At 50.3% G+C, this 22,950-nt stretch overlaps 2 protein-coding genes across 5 annotated transcripts in view; both read right to left on the reverse strand.

Annotated features, from left to right (window-relative positions):
• Positions 1–22: 22 nt before the first annotated feature.
• On the reverse strand, positions 23–4,707 carry DHRS13 (dehydrogenase/reductase 13). The gene is made up of 5 exons (XM_055325342.1): positions 4,414–4,707; positions 4,176–4,294; positions 3,097–3,220; positions 2,604–2,915; positions 23–1,117 (listed from the first exon to the last, which is right to left on the reverse strand). Exons 1-5 carry the CDS (start codon positions 4,538–4,540, stop codon positions 666–668), a joined length of 1,134 nt encoding a protein of 377 aa, XP_055181317.1. The 5' UTR covers positions 4,541–4,707; the 3' UTR covers positions 23–665.
• Positions 4,708–7,342: 2,635 nt separating this feature from the next.
• Positions 7,343–22,950, reverse strand: part of PHF12 (PHD finger protein 12) — a 43,148-nt gene continuing 27,540 nt past the window's right edge. For 3 of the 4 annotated variants that reach the window (XM_055319658.1, XM_055319674.1, XM_055319666.1), the window contains 11 exons: positions 22,591–22,711; positions 21,208–21,340; positions 18,760–18,924; positions 15,138–15,296; positions 13,742–14,537; positions 12,378–12,503; positions 11,568–11,711; positions 10,536–10,634; positions 9,711–9,793; positions 8,988–9,126; positions 7,343–8,436 (listed from right to left, as the gene is read on the reverse strand). In XM_055319658.1, the coding sequence (XP_055175633.1) occupies positions 8,102–8,436; positions 8,988–9,126; positions 9,711–9,793; positions 10,536–10,634; positions 11,568–11,711; positions 12,378–12,503; positions 13,742–14,537; positions 15,138–15,296; positions 18,760–18,924; positions 21,208–21,340; positions 22,591–22,711 (2,300 nt within the window). In that variant the 3' untranslated portion in view covers positions 7,343–8,101. Of the gene's footprint in view, positions 8,437–8,987; positions 9,180–9,710; positions 9,794–10,535; positions 10,635–11,567; positions 11,712–12,377; positions 12,504–13,741; positions 14,538–15,137; positions 15,297–18,759; positions 18,925–21,207; positions 21,341–22,590; positions 22,712–22,950 lie in introns of all 4 variants that reach the window. The other variant, XR_008663724.1, reaches the window with a different exon arrangement.

A 22,950-nucleotide genomic window follows, 5' to 3' on the forward strand; every position in this document is an offset into this window, starting at 1 on the left:
CGGCGAGAGCGGCGGCGAGAGAGGCGGCGAGAGCGGCGGCAGCGAGCGCGAGGCGAGGCAGTCAACACGCTTTATTTCCTGGGGCCCAGCCCCCCGCGCCCCGGGAGGACGCCCCCTGACCGGGCCGCCCCATAACGAGCGCCCGGACTTGCCCCTCCTCCCCGCACCCACCCTGCCGCCGTCGGCCCGGAGTCACACCGCCCCTGCCCTTGCCGGCGGGGAGACGCGAGACCTTGGGCGAGTCCCTTCACTCCGCAGCCGAATCCCGCCTCGGCAAAGAGGGTCATTTAACTACCTGGCTACAAGGTTGCAAAGGGCCCAGTTCAGGAATTCGCAACTTGCACTCCATCAAATGACCACCTTCCCGGCCCTCACCCAGAGCTGATCGTGGGGACTGGTAATACCAAATTCAAATTCCTCAGAAGCAATGCTGGCGCATTTATCCCCCACCCCTGAATCTGGGATTATGGCTATTTTCAGGAAGAAACCATCGCCCACGATTTCATTCCACCAGGAAAAGAGCTGTTCAGGACATACTGTGGAGCCCCAGAAAAGAACCACAGAGGTAAAAATTGCAAACCCCTCAGTGCTCAGGGCATGGCCTGGCGCGCAGTGAAGGTTTCCAAGGGTCACCCAGTGCCATGGAAAACATCCCAGCCTAGGGATTAGGAAATGTAGGGCTCAGGTTCAGTTTGAACCTGGATTCTGCGTGTGACCTTAGGCAAGTCTTGCAAACTCTGAGAGGTGGGGCAGGGTTCAGAAACTGTGGGCTCCTCAGGGTGGGGGCTGCTCGGGGAAGATGGGGTCCTCGGGTCCTCAGGCTGGGAATCTTCATCAGCTTCAGCGTCCTTGCCAGGCCCCAGCCCTGCCAGCCTTTTGCTGGCCTCCCACAGCTGGTGAGCTGCACGGTCATCTCGGGCGGCTGGGGGAACCTCCTCCACATGGCAGTTGGCAAAATATCTCCCACTGAGGGGCTCAATGCCCTCCTGTAGAGCGCAGTACAGGGGTGTCTGGGCACCCCCTCTTGGTGCCCGCAGCATGAGCCAAGCTAGTGGGCGTAAGAGTGGGCACAGCCATCCAGGAACATGGCGCAGGAATAGCTCCGAGTTCACAGGCCCTGTGGACAGGAAGAAAGGAAGTGGGGAGGACGGTGGGTGAGGGTCCAGGGGAAGAGCAGCAAGAACAGGGCTAGAAGGGGATGAGGAACAGAGTCCAGTTCTAGGGAGACCAGAATAGTGTGGAATGGGCATTCAGGTCCCTTGTGGGGGACAGCAAGCCTCCTCCTTTCTATCTGGGCTCCTGTCCATTCTCATGTCCCAGATTTTCCTTGTGCCGCCCCCCCCCCCCCCGCCTGAGGGCACATTTTTCCTTCTTCAAGTCCTCTTCCTTTGTTTAAGCAGCAAAGGTATTAACACCAATGGCAGACCGGCCACTGTTTTGGACATGAGAGATGAGGAGTGTAATAAAAGCTTGATAACCATTAGTTGTGGTTATTGTCACTATTATAATTACTAGTGAGTCTTAGGCAATGACTATCTGAAGTGTGATATGGTGAGTGCTTGACTGGCTTGCTCATTAGAGCATGTGACTCCTGATCTCGGGGTTGTGAGTTTGAGCCCCACTTTGGGTGTAGAGATTAGTTAAAAATAAAATCTAAAAAAAAAAAAAATGCGGTATGGTAATATGGGTGGGATAGATCCTGTTATCCTGTGATCTGTTCCATAAGGCAGAGGTGGGCCTTATTCATCAGTTAACTCACTTAGCCTAAAAGCTAAAATGCTTACAGTGGATTTCCAGACCCTAGATGACTCGGCCCATCTCTATATCTCATCTCTTGCCACTCTCCTTCTCTCACTCTGTTCCAGCCACATGGGGTTCCCTATTCTTTCTCCAGCCTGCCAGGGACTTCTGCCTCAGGGCCTTTGCAAAGGCTATCAGCTCTGGTCTTTACACTCTTCTCCTCAGAAAGCCACATGGCTCATTCTCTCATCTCCTTCAGGCATCTACACAAATGTCACCTTTTCAGATATGTCTTCCTTGACTGCCACAGAAAAACAGCACCTCCTGTCATTTCATACCCCCCTCACTCTGCTTTATTTTTCCCGTTGCATTTTATTGCCACCTGTCATTGTATATATTTATTAGCCATGTCCCCTTCCCTTAAACTAGCATGTAAATTCTACAGGGAAAGGGTCTATGTTTTGTTCACTGCTATGTTCCCAGCACCAGGATTAATGGCTGGTATGTAATAGGTACTCAGTAAATGCTTTTCGAGTGAATAAGTAATTATTAGCCTTCCTCATCATTCTTATTTTTATAGTGAGTTCAGTCATATGGATGGCTTCTTGGAGTGAGAGCCTGGGCTTTATTAATTGCCATACCCTAACCAGTACTCAGCATCCAAGCTAGTGGTGTGAGGGGAATAACCCAGACAAGGAGAGCCTCCTTCCAAGATCAGCAAGGAACAGTCTCTCCTTATACCATGTTTCCCTCCTGTTCTGAGTTTCTGTGGCTCAGTGAGAGGCTGGGGGTGCAAAGGACAGGTTGAGGTTGAGAGAGGGGGAATGAAAGCCAACCAGAGCAGTCAGAGAGCCAGGCCTCACCTGGGTGGGCTGCATAGCAGGTGACACCAGTACCCTCAAGCTGAGTGGCGAGCTCCCTGGCAAATAGCACGTTGGCCAGCTTACTGTCAGCATATGCCCGCAGCTCCTGCTGCCAGCCCACCACTGGGCGGTCCAGGCGTGTGAAGTCGAGGCGCCCTCGCCTGTGGGCAGCTGAGGATACCACCACCACGCGGCTAGGGGCGCATGTCTTCAGCCGGGGCAGCAGCAGATGTGTCAGCAGGAAGGGACCAATGTGGTTCACTCGCAGCAGCAGGTTAAACGGCTTGTGGGTCCGGCCACAGGAACTGATCCCTGGGGCAGGGGCTAGATATGAGCAACTGCTCCACAGGGAACCCGGAAGGCCACAGTGTCCCCATCTGTGAGACAGTGGTAGGGGGCATCCTTCCCACATATCCAATGGGCTTTGGCAAGACCTGGCCGGAGGGTATGGTTGCCCACCCGCCGCCCCCCTGCAGGGCCTGCTGCCCCTCACCGGCATTGTGGATGAGGATGTCCAGCCGTGGCTCAGAGCTCAGGAAGGCAGTAGCAAAGGCCCGCACAGAGGCCAGACTGGCCAAGTCCAAGGCCATGAAGATGACCTCATTGTTCCCACTCTCCTGTGGGGCAGCAAGGGCTGGGCTTGTCACCAGGCATCTCTCTCCTCTTCCCTCTCCCCAGGTACCAAATTTTGAGAGTCCTCCTCATACTGTTACTAAGATTTGCCCTTAGGCAATAGAATGTAGTGGATAAGCATGTGGACTCTGGATGCAAATCTTGACTTTGTCTTTTATTAGAGTGTGACATTATGCAAGTGTTACATTAATCTTCCTGGCGCTCAGTTTTCTCACTGTAAAATGGGAATAATGTAGCACCTATCTCACAGAGTTGTTGTGAGGATTGAATTAATATACATAAAATACTTAGAGCCTGGCACCCAGTCAGCACTGTGTAGGTAGTACTTGGTATTATTATCATTCTCTCTGCCCATTATTGCTTATCCTGAAATCTACAACAGACATCTTTCTCATTGGTCTCCCCTCACCCACTCTTGCCCCCTCACCCCAGTCCAGGCATGTGCAGCCACTGAGGGGTTCCTCCTGAAAGGCTATTCTGACAGTCCATACCCTGCTGAGAACCCTTCACTAATACTGCTCCTCCTATAAAATCTGAGTTCCTCAATAGGGTCTATAAGGGCCTCCAGCATCTTCATTTTGCCTCTTTCCCCTATATTTTGTGCTCCATAAGCCTCAATAAGCCTTTTATTTTTTTTTAAACTCAAATCAGCTCTCTTGCCTCAGGGCCTTTGCATATGCTGTTCCCCCTGCTGTTCCTTTCCCTACCGTCTTTCATTAATGTAACTTTTACCAATCCTTAAACGTCTTAGAACAGCAATTCTTTCGCAAAACCCACTTCCTAGCTGGCGTCTGGTGTCCCTTCCCCGCATGGCCAGAGCACCAGCGGACCCTCTTTTCTGCACGTAACGACCAGTTAAGGGAGCCGCTGTGTTCACCCCTCTGCATCCCCATGTGTCCGTTTTCCGCTCGCCTCTCGCCCTCTCTGCCCCCCCCTCACCTGGCGGAGGTCGAAGGCGGCCGCCTCCCCGCGCTCCCGGCTCCGACAGGCCAGCACCACGCGTGCTCCCCGGCGCGCCAGCTCCAGCGCCGTCATCTTCCCGATGCCGCTGTTGGCGCCTGCGGTGGGCGGGCGGTGGGCGCGCTGAGCCCCGCGGGCCGCCGCCCCCGCCGCCCCCGCCGCCCCGCCGCCCCTCCCCGCCCGCGGCCAGCCCGCCTGCCCGGCCCCCGGCACTCACCCGTGACCACGGCCGTGCGGCCGCGCAGGCTGGCTATGCCGCCGCAGGGCGGGGCCTTCACGAGGTTGTAATAGATAAGCACGTAGGCGCCCAGCAGCAGCCCCGCGCCCAGCAGCAGCGCCTCCATGCCGGCCGCGCCGCTCGGCCCCCGCACCGGCCCCGCGCCTCCCCTGGATCGCCGCCCGCCCGGCGGCTGCCGGTCCGCCCCGCACCCGCTCGGGCCTCCCTGAAGGCGGAGGCGGAGGCGGAGGCGGAGGCGGAGGCGGAGGCGGGAGGCTGGGCAGGGGTGTGTGTGCGTGCGTGTGAGCGTGGGCCCTGCGAGCGCCCCCTAGGCATGCGCCTTCGTCCTGTAGGTGTGTGCTTGTGGAGCACCTTCTAGAGGTCCGTGTGGGTTGGGCCCTGGCAGCGCCCTCTAGGTGTGTGCCTGCGTGAATTCCTTCCAGAAGCGTGTTTGTGTGCAGGGGCACCCTGGCTATGTACACGCATCCACCTACTCTGAGTGTGTGAATGACTCATGAGTGTGTAATGTGCCCATGGGCCCTGGGATTGCCCTTCAGGTTGTGTGTGTGTGCCTGTTGACCATCTTTTTTTTTTTTTAATTTTTATTTATGATAGTCACAGAGAGAGAGAGAGGCAGAGACATAGGCAGAGGGAGAAGCAGGCTCCATGCACCGGGAGCCCGACGTGGGATTCGATCCCGGGTTTCCAGGATCGCGCCCTGGGTCAAAGGCAGGTGCTAAACCGCTGCGCCACCCAGGGATCCCTGTGTGACCATCTTTTACATGTTTGTGCCCACGTGGGCCAAGAGCCGCCCTAGGTGTGTTCGTTCATGCATCTGTAGTCTCTGCCGATGTGTGCTTGAATGAACATTTGCCTATGTAGCTGTCCTTTGTGCGCATGCCGTAGCTGAGGCCTTGCAGGAGGGGTTCACAGGGTGTGTGTAAGCCCTCTGGGTGTCAACTGTGAGTAGCAGAGACTTTCTCTTCTGGAGGGGTGTCTATGTACACGAATGCTGTTATGTCTGAGAGAGAGATCGGTCCTGGAAGCCTTGCCCTCCAATCCCTGATCCTCACTCCCAGCCCTTTGCTGCTAGAATTTTTCCTGATCTTCCTATAAAGGTCACAAAGAGATGAGGTAATGGTCAGGGTGGCACCATCTGTCCAGGGCTGTTATGATTTACTCCTTCATTAGCTGTTTATATCTCCCTGTCTCTGCTCCCCATCCTCTACATTTCTGAAGGGAAGCATTCAATGCGAAACCCATTATCTGACCTCCAGGAGGAAATTTCTCTGGGATGGTCCTCACAGGGGGTAGAAATAGGTGAAGAAGCTCCATGACTCAGTTTAAGAAGTGACTATGATGGCAAGGTAAGTGGGGACAGCTAAGGAGGGTTAGGGTATGGGTAAGGGTACTCCTGGCCAGGTGACTTGCCAGGACAAGGACTTGCCTGGATAAACCATTATAACTTAGCACCTGCTGTTTGACATTTATGGTGTGACCAGCAGTGTGGTTAGCCTTGGAAATACTGAACAGAACAAAGTTTCTGTCCTTGGGGAACTTGAGGCCCATCAGGGCATAGGGAGCAGTGGTGGAGGCTAAGCCAAACAGGTAGGTGGAAACTAGGAACAGACCTGATTCCAGGGGAGGGAGAAGTTTCCTACTTGGCTGCATTATGGGTTTGGGGTTCTATTGTAGACGCTGTGGGATGAAGCTGGGAATGGAATATTAATGAAACAAATGGGTGCATTCTCCATCCTCAGGGCAAAACCCTGACACACCAGCAGGTACCACTTCCTGGAACATTGCTGGGATAGACACACAGGTGATCTCTATCTAAGGAGTCAAATACTTGTCTTCAGGAAACACGTCCAAAAGAAAGTTTCTCATGTATGGTTTGAGAGGAGGAAAGGATGGGAGCTTGGTTTGCTGAGAGGGTTGTCAGGGCCTTAGAATTAAGGAAATGCCATGCACGCATCTTCTGATGAGCTGCAATTGTAGGGAAGTTAGGATCGCTAGTCATGTAAGTTGTGGCTTGACTGGGTCTAGAGATTGAATCTCTCCTTCGTGATGCTTCCCAGAGACATTTAAATCGACAAATTGTTCCACACTAGATTCTAAGCTCCAAGAGGCAGGGAGCACATCTGTCCTGTTGCCTGCTCACAGTGGGTTACCTAGACCAAGTCCCAAGTCCCATCAAAGGCCATGCAGAGAGGAGGAATGCAAGTGATACTTGGTTGAGGTGCTGCATGCCCAGCTAAGGCTGACAAGGATAAAGCCAGGCATTGACTTCTCCCAGAACCGATGAATTAAACAGGATAGCAAAAGACTGCAACCAAAGGCAGCCCTAACTCCTGAGGTTAGTGTTTCTAGGCCAGAAGGCAGAGGTCTTACGACAGCTCCTGTTTTCTTATCTTGGTTTTGGAGTCAACAGGAAGGGGCAAGGGCCCACTCTCTTGGATTCTTTTTTTTTTTCTCTTGGATTCTTGTATATGGTTGCATCAAGTGGTTTCCTCAAGTCACCCATAAAGCCAGACAACAGCCCCCTGCTCCCCCTTAGCAGAAGCAACCCTAGCCCTTCACTTTCCTATACCCATATTGGGCTTACTTTCCTTCCAGACCTCCCGCTCTCCTGCCTTCCCTTGGGGACTGTCTGGGAATGAAATGAATTCAGAGACTGCGACCAGGATCTTGGAGGAGGGTCCCCTCTGTAAGGGTGATGACAGGTAGGACAGACAGGCAGAAAACATAATTTTAAGTATTTTTGTTTTTTTATATACAGAATACAGGAAAGTTTCTGTAAAGTCTAAAACATTACAATTACTATGTACATTGGTACTACTAGGGGTGGGGGGGTGGGGAAAGGAGGGAGCCAGGGGTGGGAGGAACAGGAGAGAAGTGGCAAGAGAACAAAAAAAGGAGACAAAACAGGTTTACGACAAAAACGTTTTTGCTACAATAGACAATTTGAAGAAAACGCTCTACCACATGTAGTACTGTACAGTTTTTAAAAACATTGAAAAAATGTCATCACTGGATGTATTTACACAAAATCCAAATACACTTTTCCTTATTTGAAATAAAATAAATGGACAGCCAGAAAAAGAATTCATTTCTCATTTGTCCATAATACACAGTAGCTACCTGTAGTGCAACCGCTGCAGAAAGGGAAAATAACTTGGAGGGTAGGAACCACGGAAGTAGGGTGGGTAGCGATCTTTATATTAAATAAAACAATGATATTGTATAGATTTTGCTGTATGAAAACTGTATTTTTTCTTTTAATATAAAACTATTGTCACTGCCACAAAATAGAACAAGTTTCTGATTATTTTACAACGGCGGGGGAGGGGGAGGGGGCGGGAGTTGGGTGGGGAGCGGTTTCATGTTTGAGGACGTGTCCAGACCGCCAGCCTTCCCCTCCCTGCCCACGCTGTTCCTCAGCTCGGGTCTGCCGCTTTCCCATGAAATGTTGAGTACAAATGTATGTGCAAATGCCCCCTAGAACTTGAGAAAAGAAAAAGGATTTTTTTAAAAAACAGTCAAAGGTTTTTCTTCATTTCATGCAAAGATTGTGGTTGAAGGGTTTCTGGTGGAGTCTAGAAAAAACCCGGGCTTGGTTTGTGTACATTTTTGCATCGCAGGAGTCTTGGGTGGGGTGGGTGGGCGGGCGCTGGGGCAGCTGCCCGTCCTAGGGAACGGAGTTGGAGCGCAGCACAGGGCCCTGGTGGGGCTTGAGAGATAGCTTCTCGGCCAAGACCCCATCCTGCAGCAGGCCGGCATCGCCTCTGGGCTGTTTGGTCGCAAACTCAGTGATGCTGAAGACGAACTGCAGGCACCCCAGCTTGATGTAGCTGCCGTGGTGCAGTAAGGCCGTGCCCTCCCAGCCGGCCCCACTGCCCCCAATCAAGCTCGAGCTGCTGGCTTTGCAGTTGCAGGGTCTCCGCTGTGGCCCCTGGGCCTGGGAGCTCATCACGGCTGCCTCCTCGCTTGGCTCCTCATCCTGTTTCTGGTGCCGGCGGCGCCCTGGGAAGAAAGAGGGCCATCACTGGGAGAGGAATGGTGAGAAGCCAATCCATCTGGGCTGTTTGCCCCTGGCTGGGGCTCTGTTCCTCCCCTTTCTTTTTCTTTTTTTTTTTTAAAGATTTTATTTATTTATTCATTCATGATAATCACACATACAGAGAGAGAGGCAGAGGGAGAAGCAGGCTCCACGCAGGGATCTGGACATGGGATTCGATCCCAGGTCTCCAGGATCACGCCCTGGGCCAAAGGCAGGCGCTAGACCGCTGCGCCACCCAGGGATCCCTGTTCCTCCCCTTTCTAAATGCTGTGTGCCTAGGGCTGAGGGACACCGGGAAAGGCCCCAGGGAGCTGGAAGTCCTTAAGGAGGTGTATGCACCCATAGCACTGGCTTCTCTGTGGCTTTCCCTGGGCCCATGGGCAAGGAGAGCCTGGTCAATGGGACCAGGAAGGTGAGAGCAGGTCATTGGCAGCAAGCCAGAGCCACCCTGACAGGGGTCTTAACACAATGTGTCCAAAAATGGCCAGCTTTGTGGCCACAGGCTCCAACTTACTGATGACATTCTGCACTTTGGCAACAATACTGCTTGGGGGGGTTGGCGGGGTCTTCTCGGAGAAGTCACATGAATACAGCACATTGTCCACCGTTGTCCCGTGCTCACTGTAGTTTAACAGCTCATAATGTTTGGTATTCTGAGGAGGAGGAGGGAAGATAAGATGTGTGGTCTGCTGCGTGGGGCCTGGGGCTAAGGGGAGAGAGGACACATGGAGAAGGCTGTGCTGCTCTACCTCGGGAGCTCTCTTTCTTCCCCAGTCAAGCCCCCCCCCCCCCCCACTTCCCTGTCTCTTTAGAATAGGGCTCAAGATTCACCTCCTCAGGGAAGCCTCCCTTCCCAGTGCCCCACAACCCCCGCTCTCCCACTGCTCCTTTACTCTGCGCCTCCTTGGCACGGGCTCCTGCTGAAATGCTATCCACTGGCACAGAGGGTTTGGCCTCCTCCTGTGCTGGTCCCCTGGCCCTGCTTTCGGGTGGGCTCCCCCTGCTGAGCCTGTGACCAACCTTAGGAGAAACGGCAATCCTCCTCCTAGGGAGCAGGATAGCCATGGTAAGATGCCCTTTCACGCCAAGACTCTTCTCCTCCAGGAATGACAGGGAGGGAAGAAGAGAAGACCTCTCCCTCCTTGTTCCCCTCACCCAGGGCACGGAACAAAACCCTACTGCCTAGGAGAGGCCTCAGGTTGGGAGAGCTCCCTCCCACCCCATTCCCAGCCCTCACCTCATCATAGAATATGCAGGCGTGTTTCCCGGACACGTAGTTACAGTGACCATAGTTTGTAAGGCACACGTCCATGTCAGCTCCTGCAAGTGGCAGGAGTAGAGGCAAAGGCAGGCAGAGAACAGACTGTAAGGTGTGTGTGTAGGGGGAAGGTGGGTGGCAGGGAGTGAGCTTTGGGGCAGGCACTGATAAGACCTCAGGAGAAAGCTAGCTTAGGGCCTCTTCCTTGTATTTTTGAATAAAACTGGTTTCTTTTCCAATCCCCTTCTAAAGAACAGCTGTCCCTGCCAGCTGATCTCGTTTAGAACACATGGCTGCTGCCCAGAAGGGAAGAGTGAGTGCCTGAGGATGGTGGGTTATTTCCCTGAGGGCACAACACAGGGTGTAGGGTTTATAGATCCGACTGTTGGAGAGAAAGGGGATTTGTAGGCCGAGGGCTAATCTGACAGGCCCTGTGTACAGGATACAGGACTGAGTAAGGGTTAGGTATGTGTGAGCCCCATCACTCTTTCAAAGACCTCCAGGACAATGTATGTGCCCTCTGCTTGGGTTTTTCTTGAGTGTTTAAAATGCCTCCCTGAGCAGCAGTCAGAGCTGACTCCTTTCTCTTGAGGTCATGCTGGGCCCAAAGCAAAAGGGCTCGAGCCAGAGAAGACAAGTAGCTGGTAATCTCCTTTCTTAGTCCCTCTTGCCTGAATATCTGCTGGGTTAAACCAGTCAGCCCTGGAGAGGGTTTCCCTAACCCATTTTTCTGGCCTCTGTGGGGAAGGGGGGGTGTTAGTATTTACGGCTGAACAGATTCGTTGCCTCTTCTAGTTGGCTCACCTGTCCCAATGTAGAGGGTTCGATAGCACATGTTCACAGCTCCTCCCAGCCCCAAGAGAGGGTAGAACACAGCTCGGGCCTGTACTTCCTTTCTTTGTACTACAAGACAAACATAGGGACAGCATCATTCAGAAACTCAGGACCTGAGACCCAAACAGAAACCAAAAGAACCTAGACCTTTGGCTTGTGGCCTAGAGAAAATACTCCCACTAGATGAGAGTCATCTTGCCAAACTCACCTTGGACCCTGGGCTGCTTCAGGGTGATGCTCTCTTCCCCCACCCAGAGCATTTGTCAACACAGGGTAAGAGGGACCATCTTTGAAGATGGTCACAGAACTCAAGGGTGAAATGTTCTGATGTTGTGGGTCTGAGGTGTGGCCTGAGCACTGCGTTTCCAACAAGTTCTTAGGTGATGCTGATGCTACTGGTCTGGGGACCACACAATTTCAGTCAGTAAGGCTCATTAAAGGTTAATGCTCTAAGGAATATCCTAAGCACTTAAACTCTTGGGAAGAATTTCTAGGAGGCCAGCCCAAATGTTATTTTTTTTCTTTTCTAAGTAGGCTCCATGCTCAACATGGGGCTCAACCTCATGACCCTGAGATCAAGTATGCTTTACTGACTGAGCCAGCCAGGTGCCCCTAGCCCAGCTGTTATTTTGCTTCTCACCATAAAGGGAGCTTAAAAAATTCCCTTTTGGGAAACCTTTGTAACCCATATATTTGAAAGCAGTTCAGCAGAAAGCATACCACATATACCCAAAAGCACTTATAGATGCTATGTGTGTCTCAGGGTGGATGAGCATGAAAGAAAGTTATAGCTCAGACTTCCCTGAGTCTGACGTGAAAGCTGTGGTTGCCTTTTTGTTCCTGTTTTCTGGGGAAACCATGGTGCTTTATTAAGCCCGTTAAAGGCAAACAAGGAGCACTGAGGTACTGAAAACTGAGATTCCTCATGGAGGGGAAATAGCTGCTCACATACAGAAAAGATATCTGATGGTATGCTGTGGTGGCAGGTGTGTGCATGCGCACCTTCTGTGTGGTGCCCTCCAGAAGCCAGCGGATGTGCCCCGACACTGCCCGGTGAAACTTGGACCCGGGAGGGGAAAAGCTGATGTATTCTCTGCAAGGCCAGAAACTTGATCAGCTTCTCGTCCAGCATATTTATCTCGATTTCTATTAACCAAAGAGAAAGATTAAAAAGCAGCTGAGGAGGAAATGGAATGTGGAAGTAGGTGAGGGTCATTCAGTAAATAAATAGTTTAGCATTTCTAAAATCTAGCCAAGTGATTTTTCTCGGACAGCGGAGTACAAAGTGGCCTAAGGATCCAGAGCTGGGCATCCCACTAGCCATTTGCAGTGAGACATGGGCCCTGACGCAGCCCGTGCAGCTGCCTCTTGCAGGTGGGTAGCTTGATTTTAGGTCAAGTGGTCCTAGAAAGGCAGAGAAAGAAAAACCACTTGCCTGTTGGGCGGGGGTGGGGGGGTGGGGCTGGTTTATGATGCTGGATGCCTGACACCGAGGCATATATTTTCTACCCACCCTCTCTTCAAAGGACAAGCTCTGCCTCCATTCTCTTTAAGTTTGGGAACAAGGCCCTCCTGGTTTTATTCTGCCTTCAGGCTCAGGTTGGCTCTGCTCTCCCCTCTCCCTTTACCTTTGATTATGTGTATATGGCCATGTAGAAGGCAGAGGTAGGAGGGGCTTTCCTTCTGAACCCACCTCCCCAGCCCTCGGAGATGAGGCAGCCCTTCTGTTCCTTTCTGAAATGAGCTTGATGCTGTGCAGGCACAGCACCTTCACACAGCAGCTGGTGGCAGAGCAGCAGCTCACTCACTCACCTCCATTAACATCCATAAATGCTCGAAGTGAGTTGGTGAGGTCCACCATGGCAGTAGAGTTGGCTGGGAAAGAGGGTACGGTTAAAGCGCTTCCTATGGATAACGTGCCGGGGCTGACCTTGCCATCTGGGGACGGAGCAGGAAGACTGTTACTTACGTCGCCTGAGGGGAAACCCACCGGTCCAATCCCCCACTGCTGAGACAGGTCTGGATTTCGGACCCAAGGTGATGTTCCCTTCTTGATTCTCACCCCATAGGCTCTGGAACTCCTAGAGCTAAAAATGTGTGGTGAGGAAGGGCAGATGGAACGACAATGCACCCGGGTACGCAGGAGTCTCCAGAGCACTGAGAACTAGTGCAATCAACTGCTCTGGGGAATGCGGTGGGGCAGCTTTGTTCTTTAGGCCATGACTACCTCCCTGCTGCCTCCATTCACTCAAATAAGTGGTATCTGCCCCTTCAATTTCTGCCTTCTTAAGTTCGACTCACAGGGTGCAAAATCTATCCAGGTTGGTATTAAGAGGTTAACAGGGACAGGAAAAGAGCCTGAGGGTAGGGGCCATCCTGGGACCAGGGGCCCCCATGCAGAGAAGTCACAGTCACCTGGTTACCGAGACTCCCAGCTGACTAGGAGGCCAGCTTCAGTTCAGACAGGAGAGACCACAGGGGGTTCCAGCAGCATCTGAAACCTGGTTCAGATGCTGGGGTCAGCAATCTCGAGGTTCGGAGTGCTGACTGGGGACAGCTGAGAGTCCCCTGTATCAATACAGGGGGCTGCCTTTCTGGACGTGGCCCAAGGGTGAGCTTTTGGGACAGACCAACTTCTGTGGGCATGCCACTCTACACCTATTCTGAAAGGCAGTGTTGCTTTCTACCCCTGCTTTTCCTGATGCAGAAGCTCCTTCAAATGAACGGGCTCTGAGAATCTAGATCAGGTGTGATCTAGTCCTCTGGTGTGGATCCTGAAACACAGAGGCCATCACCTAGCACCTCAGGCTGGTCCCAGTGGCTCCAGAGAGCAGCTGCCTTCCTCTAAGGTGATGGAACAAAAACACAAAGAAGACTAAGTCTGAAAGGTGTGGGAAGTTGGAATCAAGAAACCCAGCCATAGTTCCAATCCTGCCACTGACTCAGTGGGCCACCTAGAGGAAATCACGTAAACTTTCAGAGCCTAAGCAAACCCACCAATAAAACGGGGACAAGTTAACGTGTTTTTCTTCTATCACATAAATGTGGGGAGGGCAAGTAATAGAGTGATCAAACTCCTCTGAAATATGCACAAGAATATAAATGCCTTTTGAAGTTTAACTGCCAGGAAGAGCATGAAAGGACTTCAAATTACCCCAAGGCTGAGCAGCACTCACCTGATGATGGCGCTGGTGAGCAGAATCGTTGGTTGGCTCCTGTGGCCAAGATACCATCTCCTGCTGCTTGGGGGGGAGTGAGCACCCGGGTGGCATTTGGGGGTGAGCCCAGTGGCCTTGAATCTGTCAACGGAGGTCCTATCTGTGATTGGACAGTCTTTCTTTGCAAAGTGCTGGTGTTCTCGATGCTGGCACAAGAGCTGGGAATGGAAGGGGGCAGGCTTGGGACAGGAACCAAACTCCTCTGGGGGCAAGAGCTGGGGCCAGTGGCATTCTCTGTCTTCACAATGATGCCGACGGTGTGGTTCTGAAGCCCCCCAGCCGCTGGTGGCGTGAGGGGCCGGGGCCAGCCTTGCCGGTGGGAGAGGCCTGGTAAGGGGGTGTTGGCGCCTGGGAGTCGCCGGGGGTCCGTGGAATCAGTGGGGCTGCTGTAGAGGTGTGGGCCATTGGCTTTCACCTCTGTGCTCACTGGCCCGTTGGCAGTCCCGCAGGGGGCTTTCTTGGATTTTTCCACACAAGAACTGCAGTTGATGTCCTCTAGGGCTGGGGGCTGGTGGGGTGGAGAGCAGCTCAGGGAATTCTGGGTGCTAATCCCTGAGGGGCAGGACAAGGGGCAGTGGGAAGGTGTAGGTGCCTTGTCAGCTGTTTGCAGGGAGGTGCTGATTGAGCTGTCAGTCACAATAACAGGCTTAATATCAGCCTTCTCTGTCTGTTCAGAGTCCCAATGCGAAGGCATCTGCTTAGCAGATAAATGTTTCAATATGCTGCACTGGAGCGCAACAACACTACAGAGCCACTGCAATGGAAGGAGAGGAGAGGAGAGGAGGGTGAGAGGCCTGGGAGGCGCCGGTCCTTTCTGCCCCAGTGGCCAGGGCTACCACATGGCTGATAAGCACTGTTTCCAAGGTCCCGTTGCAAATGCCCAGAAAAGGTGTGCTTGACTTCTGACAGGATTCCACCTCCAGTCCCAAGCAAGACTTGTTGGTACACTCAGCAGGCAACACCCTGGTCAGCAGAGCTTGGGGTTCTCAGTCTGGCTCTGCCTCTAAGGTTTATATTGTGAACCAATATTCAGCAAGTACCCTAAGCAACTGCTATATGCTCAGCATTACCACCTAACCTCTCTATGAGTCTACTCATCTCTTTCTACAAGACAGATCTGCCAGTCTCACAGCACATGGGGGGACCCATGGAGAGAAGCAGACTGGTTGACTCTGTAACTTCTTTTACTTCAGAGTATTGGCCAGAAGTTCTCTCTGGAATATTCAACTCTCAGGGGGTGAGGGTGCGGGGGTGGGGCTGCAGAAGATGGGGATGGGAACAGCACTGAGACTACTTCAGTTGAGGTGAGACGGAAGGAGACTGGCTTTGGAATCCCGGCCCTACCTTCACTCACCTCTTGCTGCTCTGCCTGGGTGGCTAAGTGCTCAGAGTTCAAAAGGTGCGTCTGTGATTCCTCAGGGATCCCATTGCAGATCAGCTCCCCATCCCGAATGGCCGCAGGTGCAATGAGAGGGGGTGGAAACTGGTACTGAGATTTGATGGCATCGGGAACCTGTTTAGGACAGAAAGAAGGAGGAAGGAGAGGGGAGATAGCACCAACACGCCCAGGTGATTCTGCCCTGGCCACATTCTTCCATTTGTGGTGCTGATGCCCATGGGACCGTCATGCACTCTGGGGTCCACTAGGACAAGCAGGCTCAGTGGGCTGCAACTGCCCTGTGCCTCAGACACACACGCATTAGCCTGAGAAGGAACAGAGCTAGAAACAGCAGGCACACGCCCCGCCCATACCCTGCTTCTTTATCAAGGTCTAAGGCCCGAAGAAGACAAAAACCACTGCTTTAGCCTAAGAAGTGTAAGACAGACACTAGACACAGTTTCAGAGTGGGACTCTAGGCTCTTACTGCTCAGCGGCAAGTTTGGGAGTTGAGTGAGCAGGATCTGAGAAGTAAAAAGTTAAAGGAGGTCACATTCACAGTGGAAATGCTCAGCATGAGGCCTGGCTGGTGATAAGCACTCTATCAATGTCTGTTTTCTTCACCCATTCATTCATGACTGATGAAACAACTGAAGAACTCTTTGTAGTACAAAGACAAAAGGCACATTTGGAATCCTAACCATGTAAGAATGAAAGAGCCACACAAGCAGAGTCATTCATACATTCAGCCAACATTTACTGAGAATCTCCTGAGTCTGGGTACTGTACCAAGCCCTAGAGATCCAGAGATGAATAAAAGCTCTGCCCTCAAGGAGTGCACAGTCTAGTTGGAGAGATAAACACAGAAACATTACAAAGCAGTGTAAGGGGACCTAGTATAGCGGCGTGGCTAAGGAGCTACTAAAAACATTAGAGGAGAGTGCTCATGTCTGTCTTGGGAAGACAGAACTCTGGATTAGGGAAGATGTTGCAGGAAAGCAATATCTGAGTTGAGCCATGGAAGTTGAGAACTTCCAGGCAGATAAAGGGTAACTGAAGGTAAGGGAGCAGCATATAAGGCACAGAGAGGTGGAAGCACTTGGTGGATCTGGAAAACATGTGAAGAACAGCTTTGGTGACCAAGTCCTTATGGAGGATAAAAGAACTGAAAATGGTTTCCAGAATTTTGGTTTGAGGGGGCTGGATGGCAATCATGATCATTTACTGAAACAGGAAATATAAGAGGAAGAGCAGGGTAGCCCCGGTGGCTCAGCGGTTTGGTGCCGCCTGCAGCCCTGGGCGTGATCCTGGAGACCCGGGATCGAGTCCCACATCAGGCTCCCTGCATGGAGCCTACTTCTCCCTCTGCCTGTGTCTCTGCCTCTCTCTGTCTCTCACGAATAAATGAATAAAATCTTAAAAAACAAACAAACAAACAAAAAAAAACAAGAGGAAGAGCAGATTTGGAGGCAGAACACCTTTGGTCTTGGGCAAGTTGAGACTGAGGTGTCTGTGGGATGGGCAGGCACACAGCAGTCTGGATATGAGGAGAAAGGCAAGGCATATGGAATTGAGAGTCAGCACCATTAACAGTGGTGGCCAGTTCCATGGTTTTATCCAAGGTCACCTAGGAATGGGAGGGGGAGGAATGGAATGGTAGGCAAATCTGAGGTTGCCCCCTGGCAAAGAGTGAAGGGGTAGCAGGAAAAGGAATCCCCAACAAAATACAAAGTTCTTTTTTTTTTTTAATTTTTTTAATTATTTATTTATGATAGTCATACAGAGAGAGAGAGAGGCAGAGACAAGGCAGAGACATAGGCAGAGGGAGAAGCAGGCTCCACGCACCGGGAGCCCGACGTGGGACTTGATCCCGGGTCTCCAGGATCGCGCCCTGGGCCAAAGGCAGGCGCCAAACCGCCGCGCCACCCAGGGATCCCCCCCCCACTTTTTTTTTTAAATACAAAGTTCTTAAGCCAAATTTGCTGCACTGCTCTACATCAATGATAAAGATGTTCCATGACAGAGCCTGAGCAGTTCTCCATCACTGCCCTGTGCTGCTATAGTCCTCAATTCATTTTCAAATTGTCTAAGTAAAAAATGTGTTTCAGGCAATTCATGTCCTTGGATTTTCCTCAAGACTAGGAAAACCTTTAAAAAAGAGGAGGGGGGGGATGCCTGGGTGGCTTAGTTGGTCAAGTTTTCAACTCAGGTCATGATCTCTGATTTGGGAGATCGAGCCCTATGTTGGGCTCTGTGCTGGGCGTGGAGCCTGCTTAAAATTCTCTCTCTCTCCCTTTCTCTGCCCCCCACTTGTCTTATTTTTTTTTTAATTTATTTATTAATGAGAGACACACAGAGAGAGAGGGAGGCAGAGACACAGGCAGAGGGAGAAGCAGGCTCCATGCAGGGAACCCGACGTGGGACTCAGTCCCAGTTCTCCAGAATCATGCCCTGGGCTGAAGGCTGCGCTAAACCGCTGAGCCACCAGGGCTGCCCCCCCACTTGTCTTAAAGAAAGGAAGGAAGGTAGGTAGGGGGAGGGGGCGCTCTAAAGCAACAGGATTTTATCAAGGCCTCCTGGACTGTTCACTTCAGCCACCACGCTCTCTTCCAAATCTACATGGGGAATTATACAGTTTAGATTACTTTCAAATCTGTTTCACTAAGGTATAAGGCATGCCACCTCTGTAATACCCCCAACTGGAAACACCTCGATTTGATTTTGGAAACTGGTGTTTGCATTGAAGTATAAATATTTACACAGTTAAGAGATTATTTTACAATTTCCAACAGTTAGCATTTTGCTGGTGCTGACATCCACTGGAAGTGATGGGAGTGGAGTGAGTGATTTAGAGCGCGGCTGCCACCAAGTGGCCATATTTGAGAATTGCTGGTCTCCAAAGACAGCAGTGCCTGTGGGATTACTTCAGAAGAGAAAAAAATCAAGCATGTTGTAATAATAGTGTTGGGCTCTCTCAGTCAAATGAATGAGGGAACTGATTGGTTTATGAAGACAGCCGCAACACCTCTAAACGTTTTTCAAACAAAGGAATTTTTTCTATCTCTGTGGACACACTTTAGTAACTGTTAAATGCATGTTAGAGATTATTACAGCAAGGCCACAATTTGGAGTATTCATGATATATTACTAGCAGCCTGGAAAACAGATTTAACTCTCCTTTAGTCATTCTCCTCTTAAGTTCCTCAGCTGGGATAGCTCCTCACTTTCCACATGGTCCTCTGCTTCATCACTATCACCTTCACCCCACTAGGCAGTTTTGGGAAAGGGGCCATCTCCCAGGAACAGATAGCATGAGCGCCAGGCCCAGGGTGGTAATAGAGCACATCCGTTTGACGGAAGGGGCTAAAGAGCACTTATCTTCAGGAGAACCGGAGACTTGTAGAGTTTGGGGTTTGGCCTTCATAATCCTGAACTCCATCCTCAAGTATGAAAACATATTCACTACTTGTTGAGACACCACAGACAAATCTCAGGGCTTCAGTCTTCCTGTCTATAAATTTGGGCCCATGATCCTCTGTCTATCCCATGAACACAATCAGAGCACACATCATCCTGCTTGAACCAGGTTGGGACTCACCTTCAAGCTTCTTCTTTTGACTGATTGGAGCACACGGCGGTTAGGAGGGTGCTTCTTATGGATTCGGTTCAGGAAGTCCACTTTGACCACATGCTGTGAAATGGTGTCCTGGAAACGGTCAAACACCTGGCACCGATTGCTCAGTGTCATATTCTTCTGGTTCAGCTAGGAAAAAAGCAGACAACCTCTTGCAATGAACCTCAAAAGGCATCCCCTCCCAACTACCTCTATTCTCTAGGTTCAAAATATAGAAGCACTGGGCCAAATAGGTTCTTTCTGTCAGGGGCTGGTATGTCAAAACACTTCTGTCAGATGGCCAGGGAACATGGATAAGATGTTCTCCCTCAGCCCTGCCTGGTCTAGCAAGGGAAAACTGGTATCTTCTATCCTCTGGAGAGGCTTGAGGGGGATAGGAAATCGCAAATTAGCTAAGAAATGCCCTTTAAATTCAGCCTCTGACAGTTCACACCACCTTTTGCAGTGTACCCTGATGGAGCATAGGTTTCAGAGGAGATGTGGGCCTTGGCCCCTGAGACCCGGACTCTCTTTCTAGAAGGGATTTTTTTCCCCAAAGGAAGCAGGACAGTTTCCTAAATAGGAGCTTGGCTGAGAACAGGGATCAGCAACAGAATCCTGTGTACCCCTGCCCTACTCCTCTTCCAACATACCAGGGAATATTAGTGAGTCCATCTGGATATATCACAGTCCTACTCTAGAGGAGGTGGAAAGCCTGGACTGCTCTTGAGGCGAAAGGGAGGGAAAGAAAGAATTTTATGCAGGAGCATATGGAAGGCATATGAACACTATGCCACTTTCCCTCTTCTACATCTGCAGAGTCCATTAAACTTTATTATTTTTTTAATTATGGGAGGGAGGGGAAAGGAGAGGGCAGAGGGAGAAGCAGATGCCCTGCTGGAGGAGGGAGCCTGCTGCGGGTGCTCGATCCCAGGACCCTGGGATCATGACCTGAGCCGAAGGCAGACACTTAACCAAATGAGCCATCAGGGGCCCTATAGTCCACTACACTTTAATTCAAAAGAAAAGATCTCCACAGCAGGTTCCTAATTAGTAAAGTAGGAAAAAGCTCTACACAGCTAATAAAAAAATTGCCTAATTAATTTTTCATCTGTTGGAAAGCTGCCCTTTAAGATTCGTATTTGGGCACACAGCTTATGGTTGTTTTTCTCTGGTTCAGCAGGGGACAAAATGAAACACTCATAACTGAGCCTCAGAGAGAAGCTTCCTCCTAGATAAACCTTTCTGAGCAGTGTCAGCCAAATGAAGAGGCCAAAGCAACATTTTTGCCCAAGTGTGCAAGTCTGTAACTGAGGTCCTTTGGTGCAATGTGAGGAGTACACTGTCATGCTAAGGGTCAAAAGACAAGCCATCCATGGTTATTATCATCTGATAGACAATTTCTTAAGCAATAATCTTTAAAAAAAATTTTTTTTTAAAGATTTTTATTTATTTGTTCATGAGGGACACACACACACACAGAGGCAGAGACACAGGCAGAGAGAGAAGCAGGCTCCATGCAGGGAGCCCCTTGTGGGACTTAATCCCGGGTCTCCAGGATCATGCCCTCAGCCAAAGGCAGGCACTAAACTGCTGAGCCACCCAGGGATCCCCAACAATAATCTTTTTAATCTAGAAAGGCTACTCTTAGGAGGGAGCTGCTCTTCTGAAGCCCTCACCCATTCAACCTTGTAAATGACTGTTCTTAGTGTCTAGCATAAAAGGGACTAAGCTTAAGCCTCTTTTGGAGATCGCAAATTACAGTTCTGTTTGAGCCCCTGGTAGCATCTGGAAAATGCACCCAAGACTCCCGAGAGAGAAGATAAAAGGACCCTCACACCATTCATTCATTCAACAACTTACTCACTGAATATCTATTATGTACCATGACAAGGTGGGTGTCAAAAACTAAAGAGACAGGAAAGGGCCTCAGGTGTTGCAATAACTGTCTGTCTGGAACACTGTTATCATGCCAATTCATCAACTCTCCCAAGTTACTGGAAGTTGACTGCCTGTGATAATTCCTGAGATATAAGGATAGATGTTTTAGAGTTTCTTAGTTTGTTCCCTCTAAAAATAAGAGTCAGGAAAATACGGAAGCAACTACCATGAGAGCATTTATTCCCATAAGTTGGATCTAACATACCCCTCTTTTAGAGCTGTAACGTCAGCTGCTTAATTCACTGTGGAAGAAATTATGCATAAACAACCAAGTCTGCCTGAACAGATAAACTGAGGCATTGTGGGTAAAGGGAAAACACACAGCTGAAGCATGTCAAAAGAATCAGAACTGAGTAGGATGGTCTGCAGAATCCAGCATCTGAGAGATTATAGTGAACTCTGGTACAGAGCTGACCCTAGTATGCTTTCTCCTGAATCAGTCCATGCCCCAGCTGTGCTCAGAGAAAACTGAAGGGGTGACGCTGTACTTACCACCACATGTTCGATGTGATTCGGACACATCCATCTGCCCAGGGGCATGGCAGTGAGTGGTGGCTCGAGGCAGTCCATGTGGAACAGGAGGGGGCAATAATCACACTGGATGAGAGGGGCCACGCGGCAGCTCCTGCAAAAAACGGTTGTAGGCCATTTCTGTGGCAAAACGGGAAAATTCAAACCAGTTCTGCTCTGTGGAACAGCCTTTCCTCCCTAATCCTTACAACATTCTCCCAGAGCCTCCCCTCTAGTGATCAGTTACACTCATGGTTCAGGAAGACAGATGAAGTTGGGGGCTACCACCAGGCTCTCCATTATTCTCTCTTTTAAGAGGAATGTGTCTTGTGGGGAAGTGAATGTTTATTTGGAGTAGAGCTAAAGTGGCTGTCAGAGCAGGAATGATCAATGCTCAGTACCCACAAGGGGAAGATAGCCAACTCTGTTCTGATCTTTCTACTCCTGAAAAGAAAGTAATTACCTCATTAAAAAAAAAAAAAAAGAAAAAAATTTCCAGCAGTGTTTCTAGTCTTATACTATATAGCAAGAAAGGACTTCTCTTCTACATGAAGCACTCAGCAAAAATGACACAGAGAGAGAGAGAGCTGTGCCAGGAGGATTCTGTAATGTATTTGTGTGTATACAAGTTTAAGGGAGGAGCTTCAGCAAACACCAGTTATGACTTGTAACTATGATACTCCTTGGGTCCCTGAGATGCACTGGAACCTTATAGTCTGGGCCTGGCTCAGAATTCTGCTGCTCTACTATCCAGTTCCCTACAGCTTTTGTTGTGGAACATTTCCTTTTTTTCTTTGGCACATTTCTTTTTGATAGCTATTTTCTCCTGCTATCCTGCCCTTCTAAGTCACCCAGGCCGCTAAGTCCAGCTTCAGTAATTGAAGCAGCTGGTTCCTGTCACTGAGGAGATCCTGTTTGAAGGAAACCAGTGTCTCAGGAAAGCTACAACTGGGGCAGCCTGGAGGCTTTTGGAAGTCATCCAGTCTGATGCATATTAGCTACCACGGATACTTATACTACTTTTAAACTCATCTCTGGTGACTTAAAAAATTATTTGCCTTTTCCAGGGCCCTGTGTTTCTGCTGGCCAGACTTCCTCCTCCTAGCTAGTCTAAATATCTCCCACTTCTGTTTAAGTCCAACTCTTCTCATCCAAGCCTCTATAAACACAGTCTAAGGTACTTTAGGGACTTTGTTGTTAAGATAGTCAAGATTCTGGTCAATTGACCACTCAGTCTCTGTACTCATGCCATCAGGATATGGGTTGTCCACATTTAACATACAGGTTTTGGAAGAGGTGACAGAAGAGAGAAAAAACATCATTTGATGACTACAGAGAAGAGCCCTCAGGATGGAAGAAAAATACCTGTTGCATGTGAAGCAGACTTTGACTGGTAAGGGAACAAGACCATTGTGATCTAACTCATGCTGTGTCTTCTTAACATTTTTCCCTGTGGTTTCCTCCTTTCTTCTCCTCTTGCTAGAACCTAGAAGAGAAATTGATGGTGCTGAGCTTTCTTGGATGTAGAGTTCCTAGTCTGGGATATGGAAACAACAGTAAGTGGAAGAAGAGATCTCAGTAAAAGCAGGTGCCATGGCCTAGACATGGGTCTCTCTCTGAGACCCCCCTGGGCTGATTTCAAAGGGAAAAAGGAATAGGAAGGTAGGAAAAGGAACACTGAGACAGAAATCAGAACTATGGTCAGAAGTCATCTGCTCTGGGGCA

This window comes from Nyctereutes procyonoides, unplaced genomic scaffold (assembly GCF_905146905.1).
Source record: "Nyctereutes procyonoides isolate TBG_1078 unplaced genomic scaffold, NYPRO_anot_genome, whole genome shotgun sequence".
NCBI lineage: Eukaryota > Metazoa > Chordata > Mammalia > Carnivora > Canidae > Nyctereutes > Nyctereutes procyonoides.